The 26,448-nt window shown below is 39.5% G+C and overlaps 2 protein-coding genes across 6 annotated transcripts in view; one reads left to right on the top strand and one right to left on the bottom strand.

Moving 5' to 3' along the window:
* The window catches only part of KIF20A (kinesin family member 20A), an 8,041-nt gene extending 5,619 nt beyond the window's left edge, over positions 1–2,422 (top strand). The window contains exons 15-18 of the mRNA XM_057412009.1: positions 172–382; positions 730–821; positions 1,107–1,244; positions 1,768–2,422. Coding sequence (XP_057267992.1) covers positions 172–382; positions 730–821; positions 1,107–1,244; positions 1,768–2,040 — 714 coding nt within the window. The 3' untranslated portion in view covers positions 2,041–2,422. The remainder of the gene's footprint in view (positions 1–171; positions 383–729; positions 822–1,106; positions 1,245–1,767) is intronic.
* Positions 2,360–26,448, bottom strand: SFXN1 (sideroflexin 1). 5 transcript variants are annotated; one of them, XR_008972491.1, is made up of 12 exons: positions 26,431–26,448; positions 15,594–15,768; positions 14,777–14,947; positions 13,418–13,516; positions 12,277–12,352; positions 11,111–11,196; positions 9,968–10,095; positions 9,386–9,435; positions 7,693–7,803; positions 4,476–4,525; positions 3,830–3,877; positions 2,360–2,482 (listed from the first exon to the last, which is right to left on the bottom strand). XR_008972491.1 is itself a non-coding variant. In XM_057412011.1 (11 exons), exons 2-11 carry the CDS (start codon positions 15,755–15,757, stop codon positions 2,386–2,388), a joined length of 969 nt encoding a protein of 322 aa, XP_057267994.1. In that variant the 5' UTR covers positions 15,758–15,768; positions 26,431–26,448; the 3' UTR covers positions 2,360–2,385. The 5 variants fall into 5 exon arrangements, 3 of the variants coding, with proteins under 3 accessions (XP_057267994.1, XP_057267996.1, XP_057267995.1); XR_008972490.1 differs by having other exon boundaries at positions 7,703–7,803; XM_057412011.1 differs by lacking the exon at positions 7,693–7,803.

Here is a 26,448-nt window from a genome sequence, read left to right as displayed (position 1 = left end):
GGATTAGGCTCCCAGAAAATGGGTTCACACTTTTCACTGAAAGGGCACTAAGGCTGGGTCCAGTGTGTAAAGTGTCTGATTGTGAAAGTCTCCTGGAAGAAAAGACACTGAAAGTTTCAGGAAAGCTGTGTTAAGATCATCTTGACTATTTGAACAAACTTGCTTTCCAAGGAGCGTGATGAGAAGATCGAGGAGCTTCAAGCTGCTCTGCAGGAAGCAAAACAAAAATTGGACAGCCTGGATACTAAGCAAAAGGACCTGGGACAAGGCTTGCGCCGATCAAAGAGAGTGGCAGCTACCTCATGTGCTCTGCAACACGAGCTGGAAGATACTAAAGCGAAGCTAGAGCAATGTCAAACAGAGTTAAATACTGCAACAGCAGGTAAGGCAGTGATGATGCTACACTGGTCCTTAACTACACCAGAGCAGCCCTTATAAAGGGTTAGAGATACATTTTATCAGCAAGCACACTTGATTCAGACATCCTGAAACCACTATTCTGGGTTTCACTGCATTTTCATGTGAAAATGGACTTTAGGGCAGGATCATATCCCAGTTCAAATTCTGAAGTTCCTCTGCATAACTGATAGGGAGAAGTCTGGAACACTTGTGCATATCTGCACAAAGCTTTTCTCAGCTTGCCTGTGGCAGCTTATCTCAAGGGGAATCTTCAGAAAAACTGAAAGCTTATGATCGTACTGTTGCTCATTGCTTTTTGTCTGTTCCTAGAGTTGCGCAAGTACCAGAAATTGCTGGAGCCACCTCCCTCTGCCAGACCCATTACTGTGGATGTAGACAGGAAGCTGGAGGATGGACAGAAGGTAACTCCATCTCTGTTACAGAAAGGAACACTTGCAGGGCAAGGTAGTTGCCAGTTTAAGAGTGTTTGGAGCTGCTGTTTCCAGATTTTTAAGCAAATGGTTGAAAATGTAATGGGTATGAAAACCTTTACTAGAGATGCAAAAGGCTCTGTAATGTGGGATCCCAGTGTATCTCCCTCAAATGGGATCCTTCCTCAGGTCCTGCATGTCTGAATTACCCTGGGGTGGCTTTGCTTGCACAGCAATGTCAAAGCTAGATCTCATGTTGAACCTTTTTTCCTGTAGAATGTCAGATTGCTGCGTTCAGAATTACAGAAACTTGGGGAATCTCTTCAGTCTGCAGAAAGAGCGTGCTGCCACAGCACAAGTGCAGGGAAACTTCGAGAAGTGCTCTTTACATGTGATGATATTCTGGCTAGACAGGTAACGTTTCTGTTTTGTTGTGGCTGTACAGGGGGATTTCCTCTATGTGCTTTGCCATAATCAGCAGAATAACCTAGGTTCTTGAAGCTGCAAATAAAAATGACATTCTCTAGATACATACTATTACACTAAGGGATGTATACTGCTGATTTTTTCCAATGTCTGAGTCAGACTGCACATCTAACTCTCCAGAAAAGACCCAAACTGTTAATATTCAGCTGACAGTCTACACCTAAAGCAGGAGAATTCAGAGTTCTCACTTCCTTATCCAATTCACTCTATCACAGTTCCTATGGCAGCATGTTTGCAGAAGGATGGATTCAGCTTTTTCCTATCCTTACCGTTTCTATTTTGTTATTGAACTGCTACACTGTTGACAGTAGAAGCTTTTATACATGGCCTTATTCAGCTCACCAGTTAATGAATTTTGGCAAAGGCAGATTTTTATCTTCAGTTCACAGTAACCAGGAAGTTAGACAACTTGTCATGTCTACATACATATCTGTTGCCTCCCCTTTCTCAGGACCAAACACTGGCAGAACTGCAGAACAACATGATGCTGGTAAAACTAGACCTACGGAAGAAAGCAGCTTGTATTGCAGAACAGTACCACACTGTACAGAAGCTCCAGGCTCCTCCAACATCTGCCTTAAAGAAACGGTTCTGTGCCAACCGGGAAAACCTACAACCTAATCAACCTCCTGGTAAAAAGCCCTTCCTGCACAACCTCCTGTCACGTTCAGCTCCCCGTCCTGCTGCTGGCAGAGGGTGGCAACTTCGTTCAGTTGCTCTATGACTTTTTATGGAGAAACCCCTGCCCTACTATTACTGGAATAGGTGGCAAATCCAATATAATAGCATGTATTTTTGTGTGTTTGTTTGTTGTTGTAGCTGCTTGAGAGCTTATATAAACATTTTTGGATATGTATGGTTAAACTTTTAATTGATACCAAAGTGGACAAAATGACCTTTTGTATTTTAAACACTACAGCGAAGTCTTGAAATATAAAATAATGGAGGTGATCGAAGTTGTTTAACAAAAGGACAAGCTGAACTGAGCTCTTATCTTCAACTACGTTGGCACATAGTTCAAAAATAAGGTCACAAGATCCTCCTTGAAAGATACTTTCCCTTCCTTGAATTATAATCCTTTATTAAAGTATACACGTTCTACTTCAGGGCTGTTCTTTCGGATCTTGGCTTCCAATTCTGGCTCCAAGCGTGTTACAGACATAGAACTAAGCAAAAGAAACAGTGAAATAGTTACATATAACAAACACTTGAATGTAAAGTAAGATGGAAGACATATCTGGTTAAGCTTCCTGGAGTGTGAAAAGAGTTTTCAGCTCTTTAACTTCTCATGAAGGAATTGTGCTCACAGTGCAGGGGCAAACAAATCCCTGCTTAAAAGGCAGCAGGACAGTCAACAGAGTCAAGAAATGGCTGTTGGCTAGGAACCGACTTAGCTGCTTGCAGTTGTTTCTGGCAATACAAACTTAACTTTTTAAAGGTGTTTTTATTAAATATAATGTATTTGCCTATTTAACTCACTGCCTGACTTTAGTCACTTTTATGACTCTTACAAACCTTAAAGTGAATTTAATCTGCCAGGTCATTCAATTAGCTGCATTATAGTTTCAGGTCCAATCTTGTGAAACGCATAGCCCTGGTTAAAATCAAGAACTGTACCACACTTGCTGTGCTAGTTTGTTAAGTCATCTCCAGGTAGCTTAGTGCTGCTTACCACCATTCTCTACTCTGCCACGTATGGAAGCAGATGATTTCAGACTGCTTTGCTGTACTCCAATAATTGCATCAGATGAGAACTGGGTATTGTTTTCTGGAAGTTAAAAGCTACTTTATTTGATCAATATTTTAATAGATTTAGCTCCAGCTTGCACTGTTTAGACAACCACTAAAATATGAGGGACAGCTTAATTGAATTTAAGACCCTCTTCATATTACATACTGCATATTGTGCGAACTTAATGTTTGCAAGTAACCCATCCAGGTTTCAGTCTGATGTCAGCTATTTTGCTTCTAAGATAGTTTTCAGTACTGAGCTATTTGTGTATTAATGGAAAATTCTTTCTAGAAAAATATAAATAAATTGCAAATAAGCACATATAGCTAAATGCTGTTCTGTGTATAGGCCAGTGTTTCCAGCTGAAACTAAGATGGGACTGTTTAATCAAAGTATAACCTTACTGGATGTCAATATATTATTTAGACCACATTAGCCTTTTTTATGAATCATTCTAGTGATTCTTAACTCTGTATTACCAAGCTCAAACATCCTGGCATGAGAACACATGGTTAAACTATGCACCCAAACCTCTTGTTTGCTGTCCCTATGTACCTGTATCTCGAGCTGCTAAGAGTCTGTAAACAAGTAAGCCCAATTCTACTGTTATATATTATTGATGTGTAACATAGTTATTTTTCTATATATTCTCATGTTTATCACACTTGTTTTATGGGAATTAACTGTATGCTCTAGGAGGCAATGATGTGTTTGTGTTTTTGCAATACCTTGCATGCAGCTGGGAGTGTAACATTAAGAATGATGTAACGGGAATACATACCTTTTTTGAGGAAACAGTGCACAACACAGGGGTGTGGCAAACACAAGACTAAAGGAGACAAAAATGGGTTTGCAATAGTTAGGGTACTAAATGAAAATTCAGACTCTTTAGGCATGGTCTTAAGGCAGAAAGCTCTTTTTTTGTATACAGTGAGCTTAAAGTTCCACGAAGTAAGTGCTTTGTGACCTTTGTCTCTTGCTGCATTATACCTTATGAAATCTTTTATCTACTATGTAGTACTAAATGCATCAATACCATGCTTACAAATGTGTATAAAATTATCATTTTATGTTCTTCCAGTGTTTCACATTGGTGTCCATGACAACATAAAACATTAGACAACAGCAGAACAGCAGCTGCACCTCTCCATTAATCAAATGTTTCAAGAATTCAACAACCTACAGGATTAGATTCCAGCAAGCTGCTCCATGCCTTTTGCCACTCCCTTTCTTTCTCCCTCCCTCTGCTTTTCTTGTCAGATCCTTCATTATTGGCTTTTTTTTTTTTTTAATAGGGTGTTATCAGTTACATTAACTGCTGTAGCCTTTTTTTATTTATTTAAAGAAAGAGCAAATACTGCTACTCCTTCTGAAAAAAAACCCTTCAACTATCTCTTAAGACAGCAGACACAACCCAAAGAACTCACCAGAATCCAACTAATCCAACTTGAATGGGAGCACTCATCCAAGGATACCTCTGTTGAAAGGAAAGTGCACAAAGTGAGGAGGGTATCTTTTCTCCCCCTCCCCTCCCACCATCCTGGAATTCTTATATTCTAAGAGACACGACGAAGGCAAAACAAGTATCAGTATATATTAAAGCTGAGCTCCAATTTGAGAGTTCAATCCCTTTGAAAAGTAACAAGAAAATTCCCAGTGATACCAATGTACACTGATATCCTGAGTAAGTGTCCCTTTGGAACTATGACAGCTGGTTGACTGTTTTGTCTGCCTCTCTTAGCCCTTTTTTCTGACTTTGATGCGTAGGAACTTCTCCCTGTAGCAAGTCTGGTACCCAATTATGCAATCCTGATTATGCAAGAGTTCACCTTTTATTACGGGAAAAAGGGTAGAAGGATTGGGAAAAATAAAGCTGAGAAAGCAACACGCAACATATGGATGCATTTTTAGCATATTACTCATTACTGCAACTTTTGCAGAACTTGGAACATCTACCAAGAAATAGGACATTTTTCATGTAGGTCTAAACTATTTAGGAATCCATTCCCCCCATGTTAGAATTTTAGTGGAAGTTAATTACCAATGAAACAAAACCAGACCCATTCAAACGATACTGCTGCAACGGTCTGTTGCTGCAATAAAATCAGTGTCTCTGGTTAGTAGTGCACACACAACTGCACATCAAGGAAGCTGATTTTAAAATAAAACAGCAAATGAGTTAAAATCACGTTACAGTGGATGATGTTCTCAAAAAATAGTTTATTTTCCTGCAAGAAGCATTTCTCAAGATGTAGAAGTTAGAGGGGAAACTGGTGAACAAGAAACAGGCACTACCTGAGAGCAAAAATAGAACAAAGAAATTTAGGAACAAAGCCTGGTGTTAAAGAAGGTCATAGCAGAAGAAGAGGCATGGAAAACAAGCCTGTGAAGAGTAAACTTTCTCCACAGTCTGAGGGAGAAGAAATGATGTAGAAGATTGCTTCTTTTTCCTACCCCCCACCCGGAGTCAAGCTGTAATCCAGAAATGAATGCAGAAGGAACTGTGCAATTCAGCAATAACCTGTAACAATAGATAAGAAACGGAAAAAAGACAGTAATAGCAAAAAGATAAAGAGTGAATGCAGCAGTGCTCTGCTGTTCTGGCACTTCATTAAACAAACCTTCATTTGGCTGTCAGCTGAGAGATAAATTCACTCATGCTCTACGTTTTATACACGGGGAGAGTTCATAACAAGAGATGGTGTGACTGACAGTGGAAGAGACGTCGGACCGTGGCATTGGTAAATTGCACGTATTTGGGAACACAAGTCAAACTACTGTGAATGACTTCAGTCTCTGAGGAGGATTAAGGGAAAGGGATGCTACGCATTGCAGTGGGAGCTGAGATACATAACAGAAGATCCCAAATATAATTTCGTAACTAAAAAGGTTGTTGGAGGGTGTCATGAAAGTAATAGATGGTTTAATACCTCTGTCAGAGTTGGTCACTGATCTGAGAGAGATGTCTGCTAGCACAGGCAATATGAACGACATCTATTTCATGTGCTGGAACATTTTTGCCAAGGTACTTCATCTGAGTTACAGCCTTTATTTTTCAAGAATGCTACCAGCCTGTGCTCATCAAGAAAGATGGCAAGATAAAACTGAGAGGTCAATCTTAAGAATTGAGTTGCCCAGGGAACAATGTAAAACAATAAAGCAAAACTCAAATGCAAGCTGTACATCCCTACAAAGAGATAAAACGGAGAAGTACAAGATGGCAGAAGAATTTACTGTGTTAGAGAACTATAACTTAACTCCAGAAGAAGGCAGCTCCTGATGAATTAGAATTTAATTTCCAGATGTCTTTATGGCATCTTCAAGGGTTAGCGTGAACAGAGAAAATGGAGAAATGATAATTAAGCAAACAAAAGCCATAAAGAGAATCAGCTTTTTTTCTCACTGCTTCCTTTCACTGTTGGATTTCAAAATCTGTCAACTTTCCAAGGCTAGCCCTGTTTTCAAAAGAAAAAGAAAAACTGAAATGGTAGTTAAATTAAGAATGTATGGAGGACCCTAAGGCATAAGACATTCATGAATGATCCTTAAAAAAAACCAAACCCAAACTCAACCAAAAAGCTCTCTGTTCTAGTTTTGTAACAGTTTTGAATACGTATTTTAGTTTCAAACTAAGAGACCCCAAGGAGCTTATTTTAGGGATATATGAGGAAATTTGTGTAACAAACTTTGATATTAATACAGTACAGCGGCCATGAGAAACAGTAGCTGAAGCTGTAGGAGCAGTAATATAAACTGAAACTTCAGTGTCAGTTGGAATTTCCAGAAGTTTCTATGGAAAAAATGAATTTATTTTCTTAGGAGAAAGGTTACCTGTAAATAAACTAAATCTACAAACACTGTGCCTCAGAGGAAGGTTGTTTATGGATCTTCCTGCTGTAGCAGATAAAATGACTTGGTTCTGTGCAGAGCTAGTCAAGTGTAATGGGATAATGAACACAGACATTATTCAGCCCACTCAAGAACTACTACTCTGAATAATCACCTAGAAGGCAGCCAAAGCCACTGCTGAAACCTATAGCAAAAGCACACATATTAAAAAATATTTTTTCAAGTAAAGCAATAATTAGATTCTTTTTGAAGCAGTAAGTATGTGCTTGTGTTCTAAAAACATTTTTGAATCGTTTTCTAGCAGTAACTTTTGGGATTATTGTTAATTTATACTAATGTCACCATCGAAACATTCTCATGAGAAACAATGTTGGAATATGGGGGATGAATAGTGCTGCATAATCTTCATCTTATTTCAAATATCAGAGAATGATAGCCTGCTATCACAGACATCAGCATTCCAGAAGCTTTTCTGATTTACTGCAGAACTTCATTTCATTTTCTCCATTATTTCACAAACCATTTGCCTGTTTTCTGGCCTTATGCATTGCTTAATAGGCTTTGGCAAGCATACAAGAATTATTTTCAAGAGTGATGGTGTGCAAAAGCAAAGGCTAAGAATAATGAGTTAGTAAAGCATTGTGTGGTGTTGGAGGACTGCAAATGGGATGGTGCTTCCAAAACCTCAAGAGGACATGCAGAAGCTGCTTGTTAAAAATGCAGCTCATTCCTCAATGGTTTTAATACTAATCTCTATCAAGTGTTACACTGACTACCTGCAGAACAGTTTTTCACCTGAACTCACAGTCTTTGAGGCTGAGGGGGTGGAACAGGTGAGCATAAACGGTCATGACGGTACCAAAGACCACTGAGTAGTCACTGAAGAAATCGCTCATTTTTGCTGATCTGAAAAATTCACAACACCCTTATATTGATTATACCACACACGAACTACAGACAGTTGTCTCCAAACCCTGAGGATCACTGTAACTTCTTCACAAATGTCATGTATTTGCCAGTTGAGTTGATGGCATTTGTGATATTTCTCCCATGTCAAATATACATAAAATTTATTTATTTATTTATTTATTTGAACAAGGGTTAATGTTCTGGGTAATATGTACTCACAAATGTAACACTATCTCAAGCAGCTTAAAGCTACTCTGCAAACATGGTAGGGGTCAAAAGAAATCAGCTATTAAGTATTAGCCGAATCTGTACAAGGCTCTTCATGCTGCAGAGAAATGGTGTATTTGGATGCACAGCAGCGTTACTTCCTTCAGGAGATACAAGCAGCACACACACAGTCATTTACTCTGAACTCAAATGCCACATCTCCTGCTTTTACATTCTGAGCAATAGTGTTTTGTGTTAGCAAGGGGAGCGGGAAGAAAAGAACTTTCAGGAAAAATATGGTTTCACATTTGGAATACACTTGTGACTTCTTCCCAGTTTCACATGGTGCATGTAACTGGGTAATCTAACCGCACAAGAAAAATGAAAGGCAGAAATAGTAAGAAATATAATTTAAATATTTTAGAAATTTTTATCTTAGGCAAAAAAAACCAGACAACTGCCCCTGCTTGTCCTGCCAGTCCCCACCCAAACCACTTTTCAAGGGGAGGGTCTGGAAGCTCAGACCACGCTCTCCTAACAGGAAGGAGATATTGTTTTGGGCTACTGTTCCCAGCTTGCTGGGTGGGTTTCACAGGCAGAGACTTTGCCTGGAGCTATGCAGTAAGTAAATCAGGGATATCTGCTGGTGAAGATGAAACTCCCTTTACTGGTAAAGGATTACAGAGTTCCTCATCTGAACATTATTTCTCTTGTGTTAGACAACCCTATAACTAATGTCATTATTCTTCTTTAGCCTCTCATGCATACACAGTGCACGATGTTGATTTAGTTTATATATTTACTAAGACCAGATGTTTGACATCATACTGTATTAACATAAACAGAATATAAGAAATAAGTAATCTTTGATGAAGCATGCCCGTTCTATGTCTACCTTGCACTTGCTCATCCTGTAAATTTTAAAGGATCATTTTCAAAAGAGGTTTTTACCATCATTGTGGTTTCCAAAGTCAAATTGCTACTATAGCAGCTAAGCAAAACCTCTTTATTGCTATGTTGAGGAAAAAACATCAACATTTTCAATGTTTTTCTAATAAACTCTATTCCAAGTCTCAGAAGAAGGAAGATTCATTTACTAGGAGGAACTCTACATTTTTAAGAACAATTATAAAAATAACAACTTCATATTTTCTTTAATGTCATTTTACACTGTGATGAAAAGAACCAGGCTATCTCTGTCTAAGAAAGGCACAAAGAAAGCAACAGCTGTAAAGCACAAGCTCTACTCACACTCTACAAATGGTGTCCTTCCAGAGTGTTTGGGTGGCACATATGAAGGCTCAGAAAGTATTTTAAATTCATGACAATATTAGGATAGGAAATACATATACATAGATTATCTAAGACTAACCTTTAAAAAGGCTTTCTTTTCCAATGTATTCATTATGAAAGGAGGAATTGCTGCAAATAAGGAAAAAAAGAAACATCAACCTAGGGGAAAAAGACACTTTAATTTTCTATTAAGATTAATACAGTATTCACAGTCTTCTGTCATTAACTGAGCTTTCATTTCACATTGCCAATTCAAGATACTGGATTGGTATTTACAGAGGTAAATTCTCCCATTAAGCAAACCTCCTAATTTCACATATAACTAAACCTGAGCTCAGCAATTTGGCACTGGGCAAAGCACCTACTCTTCACTAAACTAATTCTGCCCCAGTGGAATTTGTTGCCATTCCTTTGCTATCTGTGTCTTTTCTGCAAAAGCATTGCAGGAGCTTTTCTGCTGCCCTTCAGTGCAACACACAGTGGATATATTCACAGCAAGAAATGTCTACTTCTCTGTGGAACTTCTTAATGGAAAAGTAAACACTGGCTGCATTACTGTATGATAATTCAACCTCTAAGAAAAATCACTTGTATAGACTTTAATCTCTCTCACATTAGGAACTGACAATCAGGAGCTGCACGTTACTGCAGTTATTCTTACCCATGCCAGGAGCAGCCATAAGAATCCTTGATATAACCACCTGGGCAATTGCCTGCTGAGCTGCTTTTGATGAGTCACCCAGTCTGTTTCCATTCTCATCCATGACAGGGATTCCACACTTGATTTCTCTGTTGAATAAGGAATAAAATAAAGCAATGACAGACATGCATTTACTCTCCTTTTTGTCACCTTATCTCTGTTCCCTTAAAACTGTTGTTTCTAAGAATTACAGTTTGTATTTTATTTTCCATGTTAACCTGTTTGTGACACTTTGGCACAAAAATTTCAAAAGGCAGAGAAAGATCTGGGGGAAAATATGCTCAAAAGCAAACAACTGAATATTTGTAACACCAATCTGCTGCTTCAGCACTCTGAGGGGAAGAAAAGAGATAATAGATGTGTTATTTCTGTATTTCACAGAACAGAGAGGTTCCTTCAAAAAGCAATTCAGAAATGTGGGATTTTCTGGACTGCTCTGGAATTACTCTGTCCTTTCCAGCAGACAAAACAGGGAATACAGGAAGATTAGAACTAAACCAGAAATCTTTGTGAAGGCTCCCCTCTGACATTCTAGGCTGAGGTTTCATTTCAACCACTAAGAACATAATTGAAAGCATAAATGGATGCACAAAACAAACTACATTTCTGTATCTGCATTATTGTCTACTACATCTTATCCACAAGTGCAAGGTTAGCTGTTAAACTCATTCAGGGGAGTGAGAAGCAGACAGAAGGGCAGATATACTGAGATACACTCCCTTTACTCTACTCCTCACCTTTTGTAAAAGATAAATGCTACCATGGATTGAACTTCATTGTAAATACATACTTTATATATTCCCTTTTCTGCCCATAACCTTGTGTTTATAAGATGGTGCTTTTCATTTGTTTTTCCCCTTTAAAGGGCTGGTAATTGGTTTCTGAGATGTAAGACTGAAGATCTCTATGGATATTTATCTGAAGAGAATAAGGATGTTCTATTTTATGCCCGTCATAATGAATTAATCAAAACAAGCTCATGCATATGGTTTTAGCTAGGTTCTGAAACAAGCTAAAGATATATAATGTGCTTTTTACTTAGTAACTTGCTCTTCTAAAAACTCAGTAACATATAGAATGAGTGATCTTTGTTCTTTTTCAAACCTTTGCCTCATTAGTGGAATATTAATGCAGTTAGCAGCAGCAACAGCAGCAAATGGAACAAACCGTCCTATAAGAGGTGAGACATGCTGCAAAACACACAGAGAGGGAGGGAAAAGGAAATTAAAAAGAAGAAAATAAATTTATATAATAATTTTATTTCCCAAGGTCATATTAAAATGCTTCATGTGCTAATGACAGACCAGACCTGTTTCCTTTAAATTAAAACGCTGTGAAAACTCATTAGTGGGGCAGAGGTAAAACAACAAACAAGTCATAAATACTTCTCTCAGAGGTACCAGTGGCATGAAAATAGAAAACCCAATCTTAATTCAGTAGCATCACTGCAGAGAAGTGTCAGCTTCTGAGCATGACTGTGAGCAACAGTAAGGAGACCTTAACTTTACTGTCTCTGCTGGCAAGGTCACAGCATCCATACCAGCTGCTTTGCATCTAGAGGCACTGACTATGGAGGCTATTCATCTAGGCAGTGTCTTGTATAATATGAATTACTCTGCTTGGAATAGCCTCTCAAATAACTTTTTAAAGCTATACCATTACATTTAAGCATAAGCTGAGGGGTACAAAATACAGTTTTTCTATTTGGTTTTAATTTGTGTTTTTTTTTGGGGGGGAAAGCATCTATTTCTTTGCCTTGTGTTTTGCACTTGTTTAAAGAATTTGAGTTTTCTGCATTTAGGAGCGGCATCTCCTTACAAGTTCTTCAGCCAGTCCAGAAGAGGTGTCCAAGTTTGCAGAAGCGATACTGTACCTTAAAACCACACCTAGACAGTTTACGGGATAATGAGCTCACATTGTTGTAACTACACATTCACTGCAATTAACTTTCAAATGCTATTATATACTCTGACATGTAAAAAAGAAACTGCAAAAAAAGGCACCTTATTAGATACAGTTTGTATTAACAAAACACAAGGCTGTTAGATGTACATATAAGGAGGGCAGGCTGTTTGAAATACATATAAAAGCATCTACATGGGGCAAAAATAAGGTTGGGATCTCAAGGGAGCTATCAAAGGCCATTACAGCTCCATTCTGGGTGCTGCACACAACATGCCACAGATACACAGAAGGAGAAATGAGCTATTAGCATCGCATTAAACACCAAAGTTTAGTTACAAATGGCAGAAAAAAAATATCAGCAATACCTTTGTTAGTGCATTAAGTCCTAAGGCTGTTGCAACAGCACCTGTGGTAGCAGAAACATAGGCTGTTCCCAGCTGGCTAAAAGAAAAATAAACATGTTTGCATCTGGTCAACATTTACTTCACTTTTAATTACATTCTATACATGTAATCATACCCACCCAGAAAGTTAAAAGGCAGACCTTTCTGTGATACTGCCATGAGATATGGATGAAAGATTCAAATTCACACTAAAACACTTCTATTTCACTAGCAGTAAAAATCACATGCAAGCAACATTTTAACATTGAATCTGGTTCTGCTGGTTCTGCATTGCTATCTGTTCAGCATTTTCTCATGTGTCTGAATGAACGCCTTGAAGGATTTAGTTCTGTATTTAATTTCCTAATTACTTAAACTAATAAAACCAGCTTGGATTTCTAATGCCACGTCTATGATAGTAATTAAAATCAACTGTACCGAAACCCATACATGCAGACCAGCTATGATGCAAACACCCAAATCCAACCCAGTCTGCTCTAAAACACACTCTACATACTTCCCAGCTATGAGGTGTCTCTATATCCTTGAATCTACTGCTTTCTACTGGACATCTATAGGCAAGTCAGCTACTAAACCAGAAAGTCAAGCACTGCAATTCCAGTCTCCTATTTATGATTTCTAGCTTTCTACATCTATTTAGACTCTCACTTTGCCTTCAAGCAGAAACAAGTACTGCACAGACCAGTTCCTTGGAGGGTCCTCTTTTTGCAAATAAGCACTATGTGTGGTGTGTGCTATACTTCAGGGCACTGAAGAGATGGCAGAGAGAGAGACACCTGAAGGTCTGCACAAAATACCAACTTAGAAATATCCTGATGTAAGACCAAACCAACTTTCAAATGACTGAGCAATGCAGCACAGACTCCTATTAAATCCTACACTGTTAAGTGCTTATGATCGAAGTGCACAGGCTTATCTTTAATGGCAGAAATGGAGTTCTCACCTTTATCGTTCTTAGGCTTCTCATCTATGCATATCAAATTAGTAATAAACATAGATGAAAAAACTTATCCCTCTATCACCTCAAACTTTAAAGCCCAACCATGTTCCAGGACATCAGAGAACTATTTATAACTCATATGTATGTGGTTTTGTGTCTGACCTGACAGTAATCGGGGCATCACCGCTCCTGTTTGTGTAATTTACTACAGCATTGAAGGACTGGTTAATCCACTGCCAGAAAAGCACCGCTGGTGTCGTTCTTGAAAAGAGAAATATTAATAACAACAAACCCAAAAATAATAATAATGTCATAACAAAAATTAAGTTGAATCAACAGCACAGGAAAATTACAGCAAATCAAGAAAAGCCAGTGCAAGCAGTAATCATGCAGAGGTCCTTACTTATCTAAATGAAACAATACAGTTCTTGAGGTACTGTCTCAATAATAAAAGTACTTCTACTTCTAAGAATAGAATTTAAAAGCTTCGTAATTAAATACCAAGGTGCACTTGGGACAAAGGTTTGTTGTAATAACAAAAGCATTATAGAAAACTTCTCTATAAAAACCACAGAGAAATATGAAATGCTATAATTTCTAGAATATTTTTTGAGAGTTGTTACTCCTTTACAGTCTGCTAGTTCTCTTTGGAAGCTCCATAATGACCTAGAGGTGGATTTTAGGACACAGGTTTTATCCTCTCAGTCTTCAAAAAGTAAATATGATGCCATTATTTTAATAAATCCTTGTGACATTAAAACATTCACGTGCATGTAGAACTGAATTAAAGATTAAAAGACAACTCCAAAATGCTCCTGATCCACAGGTAGCTGGATGCTAGGAGAGTATACCTGGGAAAAGTGTTTCTTTCTCTCCTCAGACCACAAACTCTGCCCCCAGTGGAGACACCACTGAAGATTCTTCACCAGAATTTCAGCAAGGAGAACCAGGCCACCAGAAGTAACAGGTGCTATTGAAAACTCTTTCTGATCATTAAAATAACTTTTAACAGGGCTTTCAAGCTTACACTTCATTAAATTACTTAATAACACAGTTTCAGGAATGTGGTTCTCATTCGAGGGCGGATCGGGAAATTTAGAGTGCTAAAGAAGAAGCAGTAGCTGTGCCAATTATTCTGTAACAAGCAAGAAAACAGAGTGGAAATGCTACAGTAGATGTGCTAGGTCTCCAAGGTTAGAAATTCCTAAGTATCTCCTCCTCTTTGTCCTCTACACAACTCTCCTACACAGATGAATTCTGGATCATTCAACTTTCCCAGTTTGAGAAAAAGTGGGATGGTGAAGCAGAGGAGCTAAGGGATTAACTCACAACTACTTCTAGAGGAAACCATAAAATAAACCATTAAGTGTAAGGGAATGCAGAGAGAGAAAAGAAAAGGAAGCAAAATTTTACCTTTGTAAACATTATAAATCTTCTAAAATGCTATTTCAACAATAACACTGATTTCAACTTCTCTAATTTGTAAGCAAATCTTTTCTGTAAGATACTGCCATCACTTACCTATAAAAGGTCATCATACAACCTGTGATAGTCATGTTCATGGGTACCTGAGCTGACATTCGGCCAATCAAGATCATCTTTTCACCAGTGTCTGGGTGAAAGGCTGAATCATAGATATATTTTGCTCTCCACAAGTCATCTTCTGTCAAGCCAGGTGACACAATACCTTGTCTTGGGACGAGTTAGAAAAACAAAGTAAGACAACAGCAGAAAGCACAACTGTTATAAAACGCTGCAAATTCCAGTGACAAATGCGGCATCAGAGGATTTTGGGATGTCCACACTAAGTTAATCTAGCCTCATAGTTAGCTTGTAGTTCTTCAGCTTTTAAATGGACTGGTGAAAGGAGAACAATCAAAACTCCCAGTAATGGTTATGTTGGCTGAGTCGATACATGCAGCACCAAATTTCGATTTACTCGAACCTGTACTGGATTTCAGAGCTCAGACCTGTGGCATCACCAGTGTGGAATTCTGGAGCAAGTAGAATCGTAAATACCTGCAAAGTAAATTTTCAAACAATATAATGCATATGGGGTTTTAAACTTTGCTGTCATATGAACTAATTTCAGAATTTAAGAATGCTATTAAGCATTCCGTATTTCAGAATTCTTCATAGGGGTTCTCAGATGACACAACTTCTCCATTCATTAGCAAGTTTATTTTAAAATGAAAAAAAGGTGTCTCAAGCTCTGAAATAAAATGAGAGTGGTACAGTGAATACAGTGTTTAAAATCTTTCCTTTTAAATACATAACCATGTGCTTATTATTGACATGGACTTTTTTTGGCCTGCAGTAAAAGTGATCAATGCCATACCTGTAATCATGCACAATTTTTCTTGCATTTTCCAGCTGAGCATTAGATAACAAAATATTCCGGGGGTCTGTTACAGTAAAGAAGTGATTGGCTCGTCCAGCAAAAGTGCTTTGATCCCATCGGGGCTCCTTGATATTAATATTTAATGGTATATTTCCTGACATATTCAAGAACTCTGTGAAGAAAACATGAAAATTTGCAATTCAGAATTCCATTTATATCATTATGCATCTATAGCCTGCAAGATGAAAAGTGGTTATGCTTAGAGTAAAAAACCAAACATCAAACAGCTTGCAGAACTGAAGTTTAAACAGGCAAGTGCACATCCTGAAAGCAGATGATGTCCCTTCCCTCCTGCCCCAAGACATTTATGCACTACACCTTTCTAAGAGTACGAGTACCTAATTAAGAGGCAGAGGTACACAGATACATGTACAAATACCTGGGGATGAGGCAGATGCAAAAAAAGTAGAAAAAGTTATAAATAAATAGCTGTAGTAAATAGCAGCATCAATCAAAGTGTGCTTTATTTCAGTGATGAATTACTGTTTGCTGGAAATACTGGCTTGCAGGGAAGAAGAAACTGAATATTTCAGGAGATGCCTAAAGACCTGCTGCAAAGAGCAATGACAGGAAAAGTATTTAATAAAATCCATTTAACTTCTCTGGCATAGAAAAACAAAACAAAAATTAGGGACAAAACCCAAACAATTCCTTTTAATAAATGTTGTTTCTCTAAATCCATGCTTTAGCAAAACATGGATTATATAACGCAACAACCTGCAACATTATGAACACATGACCCGATCTTCTAATGATGACTTCAAAGATGGTTAAAGAACTACACTGGAGGGCACTGAACTAACATAGTTGTGAATTTATGGGGCCTAAAGCCCAGAAAATTAAAAATTACTTCAGGATGACTAAGCTTACTTCAACATCTAATGAAAGGACAGTCACTGCATAGGACGAGATATATGAACTTTAACTTTCTTAAGAGAAATTTCCGCAACATATTCTGTACTCAATTCTAAACAAACAAAACCACAAAAAGCCATCCTCCAAATAATGCTTGTAACTCAAATGGCTGAAGTAAATCGGAGCTATAAAAAGTCAGATGATATCATATAGAATTTTAGCTGTTTTAATAGGAAAAGTATCATTATGAGGAAAACTAATATATATGTTGTAAGCTGCCACTAAGTATTTTCATCTTAAGAACACCATGGAATTGACTGAGACATTTTGATCAATTTGCTGAAACTTAAGTGATGCAGAACAGAAAAAAACCCAAACCTGAACCCACAAAAAGGAAGTGACTTATCATGTAAAGTGCCTCCATCATAAAGAAATGTGAGCCCTGTGGGGATAAAAGGAGAGACCATTCATGAAATCTGAAGAAGCTGTTGTCCATCTCTCAAAGGTAATTACAATTCTTCTCCTCTGCCTCAAGTGGAAAAACTTGGAAGTCTGGAAAAGTAAACTGCTACAGAAATAAAGGCTTAAGTCTCCCCATTTACCATATGCAGCAGCTTTAAGCAACAGGAAGGAGGAGGAAACTAGTAAATACTTAAAAGATATTACAGAGCAGAATTTCTAGAAAAAAAACCCAAACCCAACAAACACTCTACCCCCCCCAAAGAGTCTGTTCTTGAAAGCCAGCTAAATCAGCTCGCAGTCATTCAAGGACATGATGCAACTTTGTAATCTCTCTCACAAGAACCATGAAATCAAGTTTTCAAGCAGTTGAGGACTGTTTTGTAAATATTCTGCCTTGAACCACTTATCAGTCAGAATTGCTCTTGGAGTGGGAATTATTCAGGGAAAAGACTGTTTCCTTGCATTTGCCCAGACTCAGCATTTTTGTACTTATGTAATTGCACAACCATGACTTATTTAGGACTCCAGTGGTTGTTATTAATGTGATTTAATGACTATGAAAACCTAGTGGCCAGATACTACTTTGTGGCATACCATACAAACATTATAAGAAATATTTGTTTCCCTACACATCATCTGCCAGGAAGAACCACTGGTGACACCCAGATTGCTCAACTTCTTCCCAGTGCTACACCAGCCCATGAAGTTCATTAAAATGGTGTGTGCAAAAGCACGGTGGCACTGAACACCCGACACAGTTGTAAAGCTGTAAAGATAAGGTTGCAAAAGTGCAGAGTAACTGCGTTACACATGAAGATAACCAATATTTAAAGAGGATTTGGGAAGCACTGGTGAATATTCAAGGCAAAGTCCCACATGTGGTCATGAAGAAAGCAATGTACTCCTAAGTACACCGAACTTTAAGAACCCCAAAAGGATTAAGTAACTAATTATGAAGAGCATGTACGGGTTTCGGTACACAGCATGATTAACAGCTGAATGATGAAAACATCGTACCTCAGCTATTACTAAATAAGTTTAAGAATTTATTACAAAACCCTAATTTGGTGCCATTCAAAAAAGATGTCCTTCCTTTCATACAGCTACAGAGAATTAAAGTTTATTTCAGTTAAATAATCAGTTTCTATAATATAACTATTCTATGATTATAAACCCAAAGAGTTTGTTTTCATTAAATGAAAAAGACAAAACAAAGCATTTAGGATGTTTATGTTTTATGCTTAGCTTGTATTACTTATAACAGAATAGTGAAAATCCAAAGCATTAAATAAGAAAGATCGCTGTTTTCCATCAGAGTCAAGCTCTTCCTTGGACAACTATTCTCCACTTACGTACAGATCTAATTACTGAATTTTACACAAACTAAATGAATTTGGTTAAAAATCACACAGAAATTTCAAGTACACAAATATTTCTGTGTCTCGCTGTCTAAATTTTCCTGTCATTAGGAAAAACTCAGAGCTGCACAGGCAAAGTAGAGCTGTTTGCCTTTGCAGTGTAGAGAACAATTGTGTAAAACCAAGCTGCGTTCCTACAGATATTGCTGACCTCTGGATATTAATGAAATGACAGCACAGGCTGCAGGTAGGACACCAGTGGAGCTGCTTTTGCTTTTTCCTGGTGAACTGTATTAACAGCTTAAATGCTCCATTAATCCTTTCCAGACATGTTTAAAATTTCCAGTTTCTATTCCAAGTCATCATGTGCAAGTTAGAGACTTCCAAACCAGCACAAGCTCTCACAGCTTTTATCACAATAACACCCCCCCCCCCCCCCCCAGATACACAATAAAGCATAAATCATTCTAAATGCTTGGATAAAGGCAACTATAATGAAGTATCTCCAGAAAATGGTACCGTTAAAAACACATGATAATCTGAAATCACAAGCTCAAGGTTTTCTACACCTCTTTCCATCCAAGGCAGTGCTCTTTCTGTATTAGTATGTGAAACCAGGAAAAATGACGAAAAAAAGCCAGTTTGTACTAATGAAAATTAAGACCTTCTTACGACCAGCACTGACCTTACTGAGAACTGAGCACACATAGCACAAAAAAATACCTGTACACTGGGGCTGGTAAGTTGCTCTGTGAATGCTTCCCTATTGGTACATTATTTGTAGGAAAGTCCAAGTTTAAATATTTATATAATTAAATTATCAGTTTCATCAAGAAAGACTTAAAACTGCTTAGGACACCTTATGTTAATCTGTTTAAAGGTGTCTAATGAATGCTTAATAAAGTAGTCTGTAAATAGAAATGCTTTTCTTTTCACTCTGATTAGCATATATACTCCTGTGTTATCTGTGAATTATTTTTACATACTTCTGTCCATAAACCCAAGCCCTTTGGTAATAAGAAATCTATACAATAAGGATTTGCCTTCAGTGCAGATGTTTCATGGTTTAATTCAGGATGGTTTCACTCTTTCATTTTGCCTGCCCTGACAAGGGTGGACCTGCAGAAAATAAGACTTATACCTTTCATGTCCTATCTTTTATCCCCTCACCACTTGATCTACACTGTGAATGCTCTGATGCTCCTTGAACCATGTGTGCTGATAAAACTGACTACCTTAGAAGAAAACAAATGCTGCATAAAGAAGAGAGTCCAGCTGTCTCCTGGATTAGGATGTTGGACTGGCACAGTAGAAGATCTGGGAGCACACAAGGTCTGCGCTCCCATGCTTCTTCTACAGACTGATCAGTGACCACCTTGGGTTACCATTTTGCTCAAGTTCAGGATCTGTGGATGCAGGAGGAGTCAGGTGTAATGCACATCTTGAAGCTTTAAACCTACCAAAAAAGGGTTAGTGCTGCAGCAGCAAAAAGCATCCTAGCAGGAAAATGGGAAAAGTACATTAATGGAAGACTCTTGGCATATGTTACAACAAGGGACCATGCTTGCAGTCACCGTGTCTGTTTAGAAAGATAGCTACAGAAAACACTAACTTTAATAATACTAATCTTAAAAAAGATAAAGGACAGTTTATAGCCTCTAATCCTGCATAGGCTGAGGTGGGGGCCTACAGGGCGGGGTTAGATCACATGCAAAAAGGGATTCAAACTTTAAGTAACAGCGATTTAAATACACAAAACTATTTTCTTCTAAATGATGCAACTGACATAATTGACTTGCATTTTAAGTATATACATAGGAACAATGCTGTTCTAAGTTAAGTTCAAACTAGAAGTCATGAAAACTGTGGACAGGGACAGAGCATCAATGCCCACAGAGAAGGAACGGACATCATGCATACAAGGAAGAGTAAAAAGTTCAGACACTGGAATAATGTAACTTGGAGAGACATAAACCTTGCAGTGAAGTAAAAAGGGTGGCTGAGTTTGCCAGTCTTGGGACTCTGAGGCACGGCTCTGTCACAACAGTGCCTAAGACAACAGGTAAATTTCTGTCTTGAAAACCTGCAAGTTTTCCAGCAAAATATTTTTAGACTAAAAACCCCAGCTCTCGTATTAAAGAGACTGCATGATGCTACTCATTATTTATCAGTCCCTATTATTAAATGATGACAAGGGAAATAAATCCCACAACACAAAACCATAAGCCAATAAAATGCTTCTGTACTTCAAAAGGATCCTCTTATAAAATAGGATGTCCAACTATAAAGTAAAAATGGTGACTGCACAAAAATGGTTCCATCGATACATTATCCAGCAGCCATGCAGTCATCATCATAAACTGTATGGCTTCTGTTTTTTTATTTAAACAGTGAGACTGTAAAACTGCAAGAAATGGGTACCACACCCTCAATTTAAGTTGCTGCAACAGTATTTTACCTAGCTGTCACCTTAATTTTCAGATACAATTTTAGAGGGGTGCTGCTGTTTGCATAATCCCTTCAAATATTCAATGGCAAAAGCACTGCAATGAAACTATTTAAGGTTTAATTACTATTTTAACTGCAATGCTTTGTCAAGGGTGTAACTCTCCTAACTTCAGTGATATAATTCTCCATATAAATTAAATATGCCCAAGATTCCAAGATTTAAGTTGTTGTTATGCACATATCCATAACAGAATTATGTAAGGAAAAAATAAAGGACATTTTGGTTAAATCAAATTAAAGTAAATCCCTCTGAATCTTGACATAAGTAGAAAGTTTGCAAAGGGACTGGAAAGTAAATGCACAAATCCTCTAGAACAAAGATAAAAACGTTTGCTTTGTTACAGTCCACTAATGAATACAAACTTCAACATCAGCCTGACACTCAACTGCTTATAAGCATCTAAATTTATTGTTCCCGCATCAGTTGCTACTCAGTAAGTACCAACAGAGTGGAGACCCCCTGTAAAATAGGACAAAACTTTGGATCTGCAGCACCTTAAGTTTTAAGGTGGAAAGGTTAGGAGCAAAATTACCCAAAAAACAACGCTCTTCCTTAAACGACTCTATTAACAGAGGAGTCAGGACACAACAGTAATTGTACAAACACAAGTTACTCTAATAATTCATACTGAAATGGCACTTTGTGGTCATGTTCCTCATGGGAGGATCAGCAGTACTGGAAAGGATAAATGACAGCATCATAATGCAGTCAGTTAACATCTATCATGAAAAATATGCAGTAAGGAAGGAAATAATAAACATTCTTGATTTTTCTAACAACAGGTCAGTTAGAAAGGTATTTACTAGAACCACTTGCACCCATAAATCCTGAAGTTGGTAACAGTCCACACTAGTAAATTAAACCAGTAATAATGGACTATGCTCTCTGGCACATTCATATTATTAAACCCTTTCAGTTTCCTAAGTAGGGTAGCTGTACCCAAACTGCCCACGGAGAATGGCAGCTAAATCCTCCCTTGTGCTGCTGGATTGTCTGGGTGAGCATCAGCTGTCCTGGGCAAAACTGCTCCATGCTGTGCTCCAGAAAGTACATAGTACAGGGGACTGCATTCCTGTGACTGGGAACAAACACTCTTTGGCACTGTTTAGCTCCCCAGCGCTGACACAGAGGTTTCGTTACCCATATGTTTCACACTGTGGCATATTTTCAGAGTCATAGCTGCAATTGTGTGTTTATAAAGTTTTTTTTGTAAGCATAAGACTGTCAAGCTATAGAAACAGCCACGTCTTGCCATGTATTTGACACCAAAAGTGGAGCCGAAGACATGGTTCTATGGACTGGATGCAATTAGATGTGGTGATACAGATGGCCTACCAGACAGTGTGAAAATGCACTTCCCAAGAGTTTTAAAGCAAATTTCACTGCCAGCCTCTCCTCTGCCATGCTCTCTAAAGATCCCTGCTCCTGCCTTCTCATCTCTCCCCCAGCCCTAGTAAGCAGAAAATAAAAAGAAACTAAAAAGCACTAAAAGAAAAGAGCGAAAACTCAGGTCTTCATCTTAAGAAAACCTCTCAACTCCATTTTTTTTTACTAACCTAAAAAAATAAACCTTTACTTTAAATTAATAATTCTTTGACTTTCTTTTTCATCCTGTACTTTCAATCAGAAAGCGGCACTGAACTAAACTGGAAGCCCTAGTACTAAGCACACCCAAATTTTTTGCCCTCTCTGATCAGATGGAATCGCCTGCCAGGTCACGGTCTAATGTTTAATCCTAACATTAACAGGAGAAAAGGCCACAGAACTAGCAATACCAGGAGACCTTAAACCTTGTTTAAAGGTTAACAACAACAGTTGCAACAATTCTACAAAATGCAGATTCAGGAGTTGTCAGGAGTTCAACTCTGCTGTTCCTTTTCAAAGTTCACATATTAAACATCACATTGAAGGTCACAGAACCACTTTTCAAACCAAAGCAATAGCCAAAAGAGCAGCAATGAATATTTAATTTATTTCAGACAGCAACATACCACTCAATTTTGAACAACTCAGACATTTGATCATTTATTTTAAACCCTGTTGCATGCCTTAATAACCCAGATGGGCAGATAATCTGGGAAATTCTGGGCAACATAAACTCATGCAGCAGTGAATAAATGATGAAAAGCAACTTTGCTACCTTCCTTGGAATCATTTATATTTTCTTCTGTTACTGACACCTTGTATTTTAAACCAAGTCTTGAAACAATCCACAATTAAGAAACTTTGTCAGTTTCTTTCCAGTATCGAAGCTAAAAACTCATGTGAGAACTACCCCAGCAGCAGGCTTTCCTCAACAGGTACAAAAGGCCTGAATTCTCCTGAGCGAGGATCCTTCAGCAAACATCCTTAGATTGGGTACCAGACAGAGTACTGCCTCAGTCTTTGTACGTAACTGTCTGTTGCTTTTTGCTTATATAGGGGCTGGAGCCCAGGCTGCAGCCTCCTGCACTGCAGAAGTGGACTCCATTAATGAGAACAGCCTTTTGCCTCTCTTGCATGCAATTCCAGAAGGTCAGCAAAAACTGAGCTGGGGGAGTCAACAGAGAAGCCTATGTTCAAAAGCAGTGCAGAAATACTGTGATAACGAACATCATAACATTTCCCTTCTTGGTGCCCAACTCCCAAACAGCAGCCTGCAACGCTCTGTTACAAAGCATGGAACATGCTGCGTGCTCCAGCTTGAAAGAGAATTCACACCAGCCTACACACAGGAGGGCGAGTGAGCAGTCTAGCCAACACAAATGCTGAAAGGAAGGGGTAACTTGCGCAGTGTCCTTTACCAGGACTTAGACCCTTAACTTTATGTATGCAAAGGCGCTCAGGTCAGATCATGATTCACAAAATCTCCCAGAGGCAACTAAGAGTTCCTTTTTTGAAAGATGAGATGAGGCTTTTCACTGAAAACCCAGTAAAAATAGAAGGTAACAGCAGTGCCTCTTGCTTACCAGAATCCTAAAGAACAGGAATAGTTCAAAAGTTGAAGTCAGTTGCTGCTGAAAATGTTTCATGTGCAGATTCACTGGGAGAGAGAAAAAAAAACCCCACTTGACACACTTAGGTCCCTTAATCTCCACTCTTCAAAGCAGCCCCCTAACAGTCTGGCGTCCTGGGGTCCCAGAACAGTGCCCTATTCCGGGAAACAAGAGATGCAGGCTGGAAAATCTTGAGGCTGAGAAAAATACCTGCTGCTATAAAATGGGGGAAGAACAGCTTCTCTTCTTCCTCCAACACATTTATAAACCAAAACCCAGGGTTGCTTGATTGTTTTTGCAGAGCAGAGTTCTTTAGAAGCATTTCCCACCCTGCTTTGATACAGAAATACTTAGGCATCCAATTAGGCCTATTTATTCTTCAGATAACACACTGACCCTTTTTGGGGGTCCTTTGCCTGAACAAACTCTGATTCTTCTTTTCCACAAGCAGTAGTCACTTTATCAGCTGCTGTGTTGGCTTAGGAGAAAAGACACAAAATTAACTACACTCTGATTAGTAAAAGGTGGTCTATTCTATCTTAAAACTACAACACATAGGCAAAGCAACAGCAGAAAGGCAAACCCAGCTACCCCCCATATTTTAATTACTCTGGCAAAGAACCCAATGCATTCTGCAGGGATGTCAATCCTGGCAGTATAATTAGTTCAGATGAGAAGCACTAATAGATTTTTAGGGGGAGAAAGCATTTTTGCATGATAACAAAAGAGCACATATCAGACTTACTGGGGTCATTAAGCAACAGTATTGCTCTATTTGCACTATGTTTGTTACCACATTTGAAAGAAGGAGCACAGCTGATGACTGGGAGAAGTACGATGCAATGTACTTACACCAAATGTTAACAAAGCAACTCGCCAAGTTCTCCTTCCCCAAAGCAGCTTCTATAAGTAAATATCTATTTATTTATACCTGCAAAGATTATTATCTTTCCACTCTGATTTCTCCTCCTGCAATCATAAAACCAAACTGAATGCTGGAGAAGGCAAATGATGGCTACACTATAAGATACTTCTCTTTTTTTTTTTTTTGCTTATAAATGTACGTCCCACTTGTAGCCTAGCAACAAAAGCAGAGTCTGTGTTAAATGGATGGAGCCTTCTGCTGGGGCTCTCTCCTCAAAGCAGCCATCTTTGCCCTGTAACTTGATGAGAGATTTCATCATTTCCACATTAAAGCTCCCTCCAGATGTTAGAGGCTGCTGCACCCAGCTCAGCAGTGCTGGCTTTCCATTTCCCACCTTTTCTCCCATTGCACGAGGTGGATCGCAGAGACGTGTCACCTGTTCACTTCGTCTCTTCGTTACGAGAAATGACGCTTCTTTGCTAAAATGGGTTAGTGCAAGCTCTTGTTTCATTTCAGTCCTGACTGCTGCAAGCCTGCCTCTGCTCCTTAAGTTTTGAATATCCCCTGGCGAACTGGAGTAGGAGCTCTGCTCAGGCATGCTCATGGCCTCTTCTGCAGCTTTTCAGTTTCATGTAGCTTTTTCTGATAGAAACCATGCAGGTGATTTTTTAACTACACATGGGTACAAAGCCAGCCTTTGCCCCCTCCCCCTGTTCTCCCAATACCCATTATAATGACAATCAATTATTTATAACTCAATAAATAAATACTTCTCATTAAAATCCCTGCCTTTGGCTATCAGGTGTCTGACCCCCAAATTATCTGCCGTTCCTCCCCTGGAAAGGAGGATCCTCCACCAAGGGAGGTTTGCTTCCTGCAGGCGAGGGATCTGTGCCGTTGCCACACAGCACCCTGCGGCTCACGGCCCGTGCTCAGGGGACACTCGTGGCCGGGAGAGGTTTTGGAAGCGGGTGGTAAAGAGGGAAGTTGCTGAATGTGGAGGGAGAGGGGGGACCCGCTGGGACACCCGCTCTGCTCCCACTGAGGGGATGGGGCGATACACGGGGCCGGAGCCCTAAGAAGGGACGAGGGGACACGGGGCTGGGCCTGCGGGAAAGCACCGGGGTGACGTGCGGGGCTGGGCCCCTACCGAGGGCACCGGGGTGGCACTGGGGGTGGCACCGGGGCAGGATCCTCCACCCGCTTCCCAGCCCGCGGCCCAGCCCCTCGGGGAGCCCGAGCCGCGGGGACGCCCCTGCCCGGTCCCGGTGCCTGTACTCACCGCGACCGCTACACGCTGCCGGCTCCGCGCTGCCCCTCGCCCGGAAGAGGCTTGCTCGGCACCGCGGGCAAGCGGCCGAGGGAGGCGGTTGGGCCGCCCCGCTCCTCTCCGCTCCGCCCCGGCGGGGCAGGGCCGGGCCGGGCCGGGCCGGGCGGTCAGCGGGGAGCGGCGGTGCCGGTGGAGCCGGGCCGGGGCTGCCGGTCGCCTCCTACTGCCTCCGGCCGCTCCACCTACTGCTGGAGACGCCCGTTGCGCCCCTGGACCCTGGGGAGGCAGCTCAGGGCCTGAAATTGCGTTATAGTTAATGACAGCAAAGCTGCCGGAGGCATTACTGGGAGTGGTAACAGGAAAGCGATGCTGGGGAGAGGTGGGCCATGAGCAACAGCGAGAGCAGGTTCAGAGAAAGGCAGCTGGGCAGTAGGGAGGGATTTCTGCAGGATTTCTCATCATTCCCGCTTTAATACGTACTGCCGGAAACAACCAGCG

The sequence above is a fragment of the Pezoporus wallicus genome, unplaced genomic scaffold (genome assembly GCF_028554395.1).
Source record: "Pezoporus wallicus isolate ANWC-B61680 ecotype Strahan unplaced genomic scaffold, APGP_CSIRO_Pwel_v1 contig_6354, whole genome shotgun sequence".
Classification (NCBI taxonomy): domain Eukaryota; kingdom Metazoa; phylum Chordata; class Aves; order Psittaciformes; family Psittacidae; genus Pezoporus; species Pezoporus wallicus.
Note: the sequence above shows the minus strand (reverse complement) of the source record. Positions and strands in the feature narration are given on the sequence as shown.

Coding starts and splice junctions, on each gene's coding strand:
- SFXN1 (XM_057412011.1), bottom strand. CDS start 15,757: ATGTCAGGAAATATACCATTAAATATTAATATCAAGGAGCCCCGATGG. Junction 12,353..13,417: donor GATGCCCCGATTACTGTCAG/GTCAGACACAAA, acceptor TTTTTCTTTTAG/CCAGCTGGGAACAGCCTATG. Junction 10,096..11,110: donor ATTCCACTAATGAGGCAAAG/GTTTGAAAAAGA, acceptor CTTATTCAACAG/AGAAATCAAGTGTGGAATCC.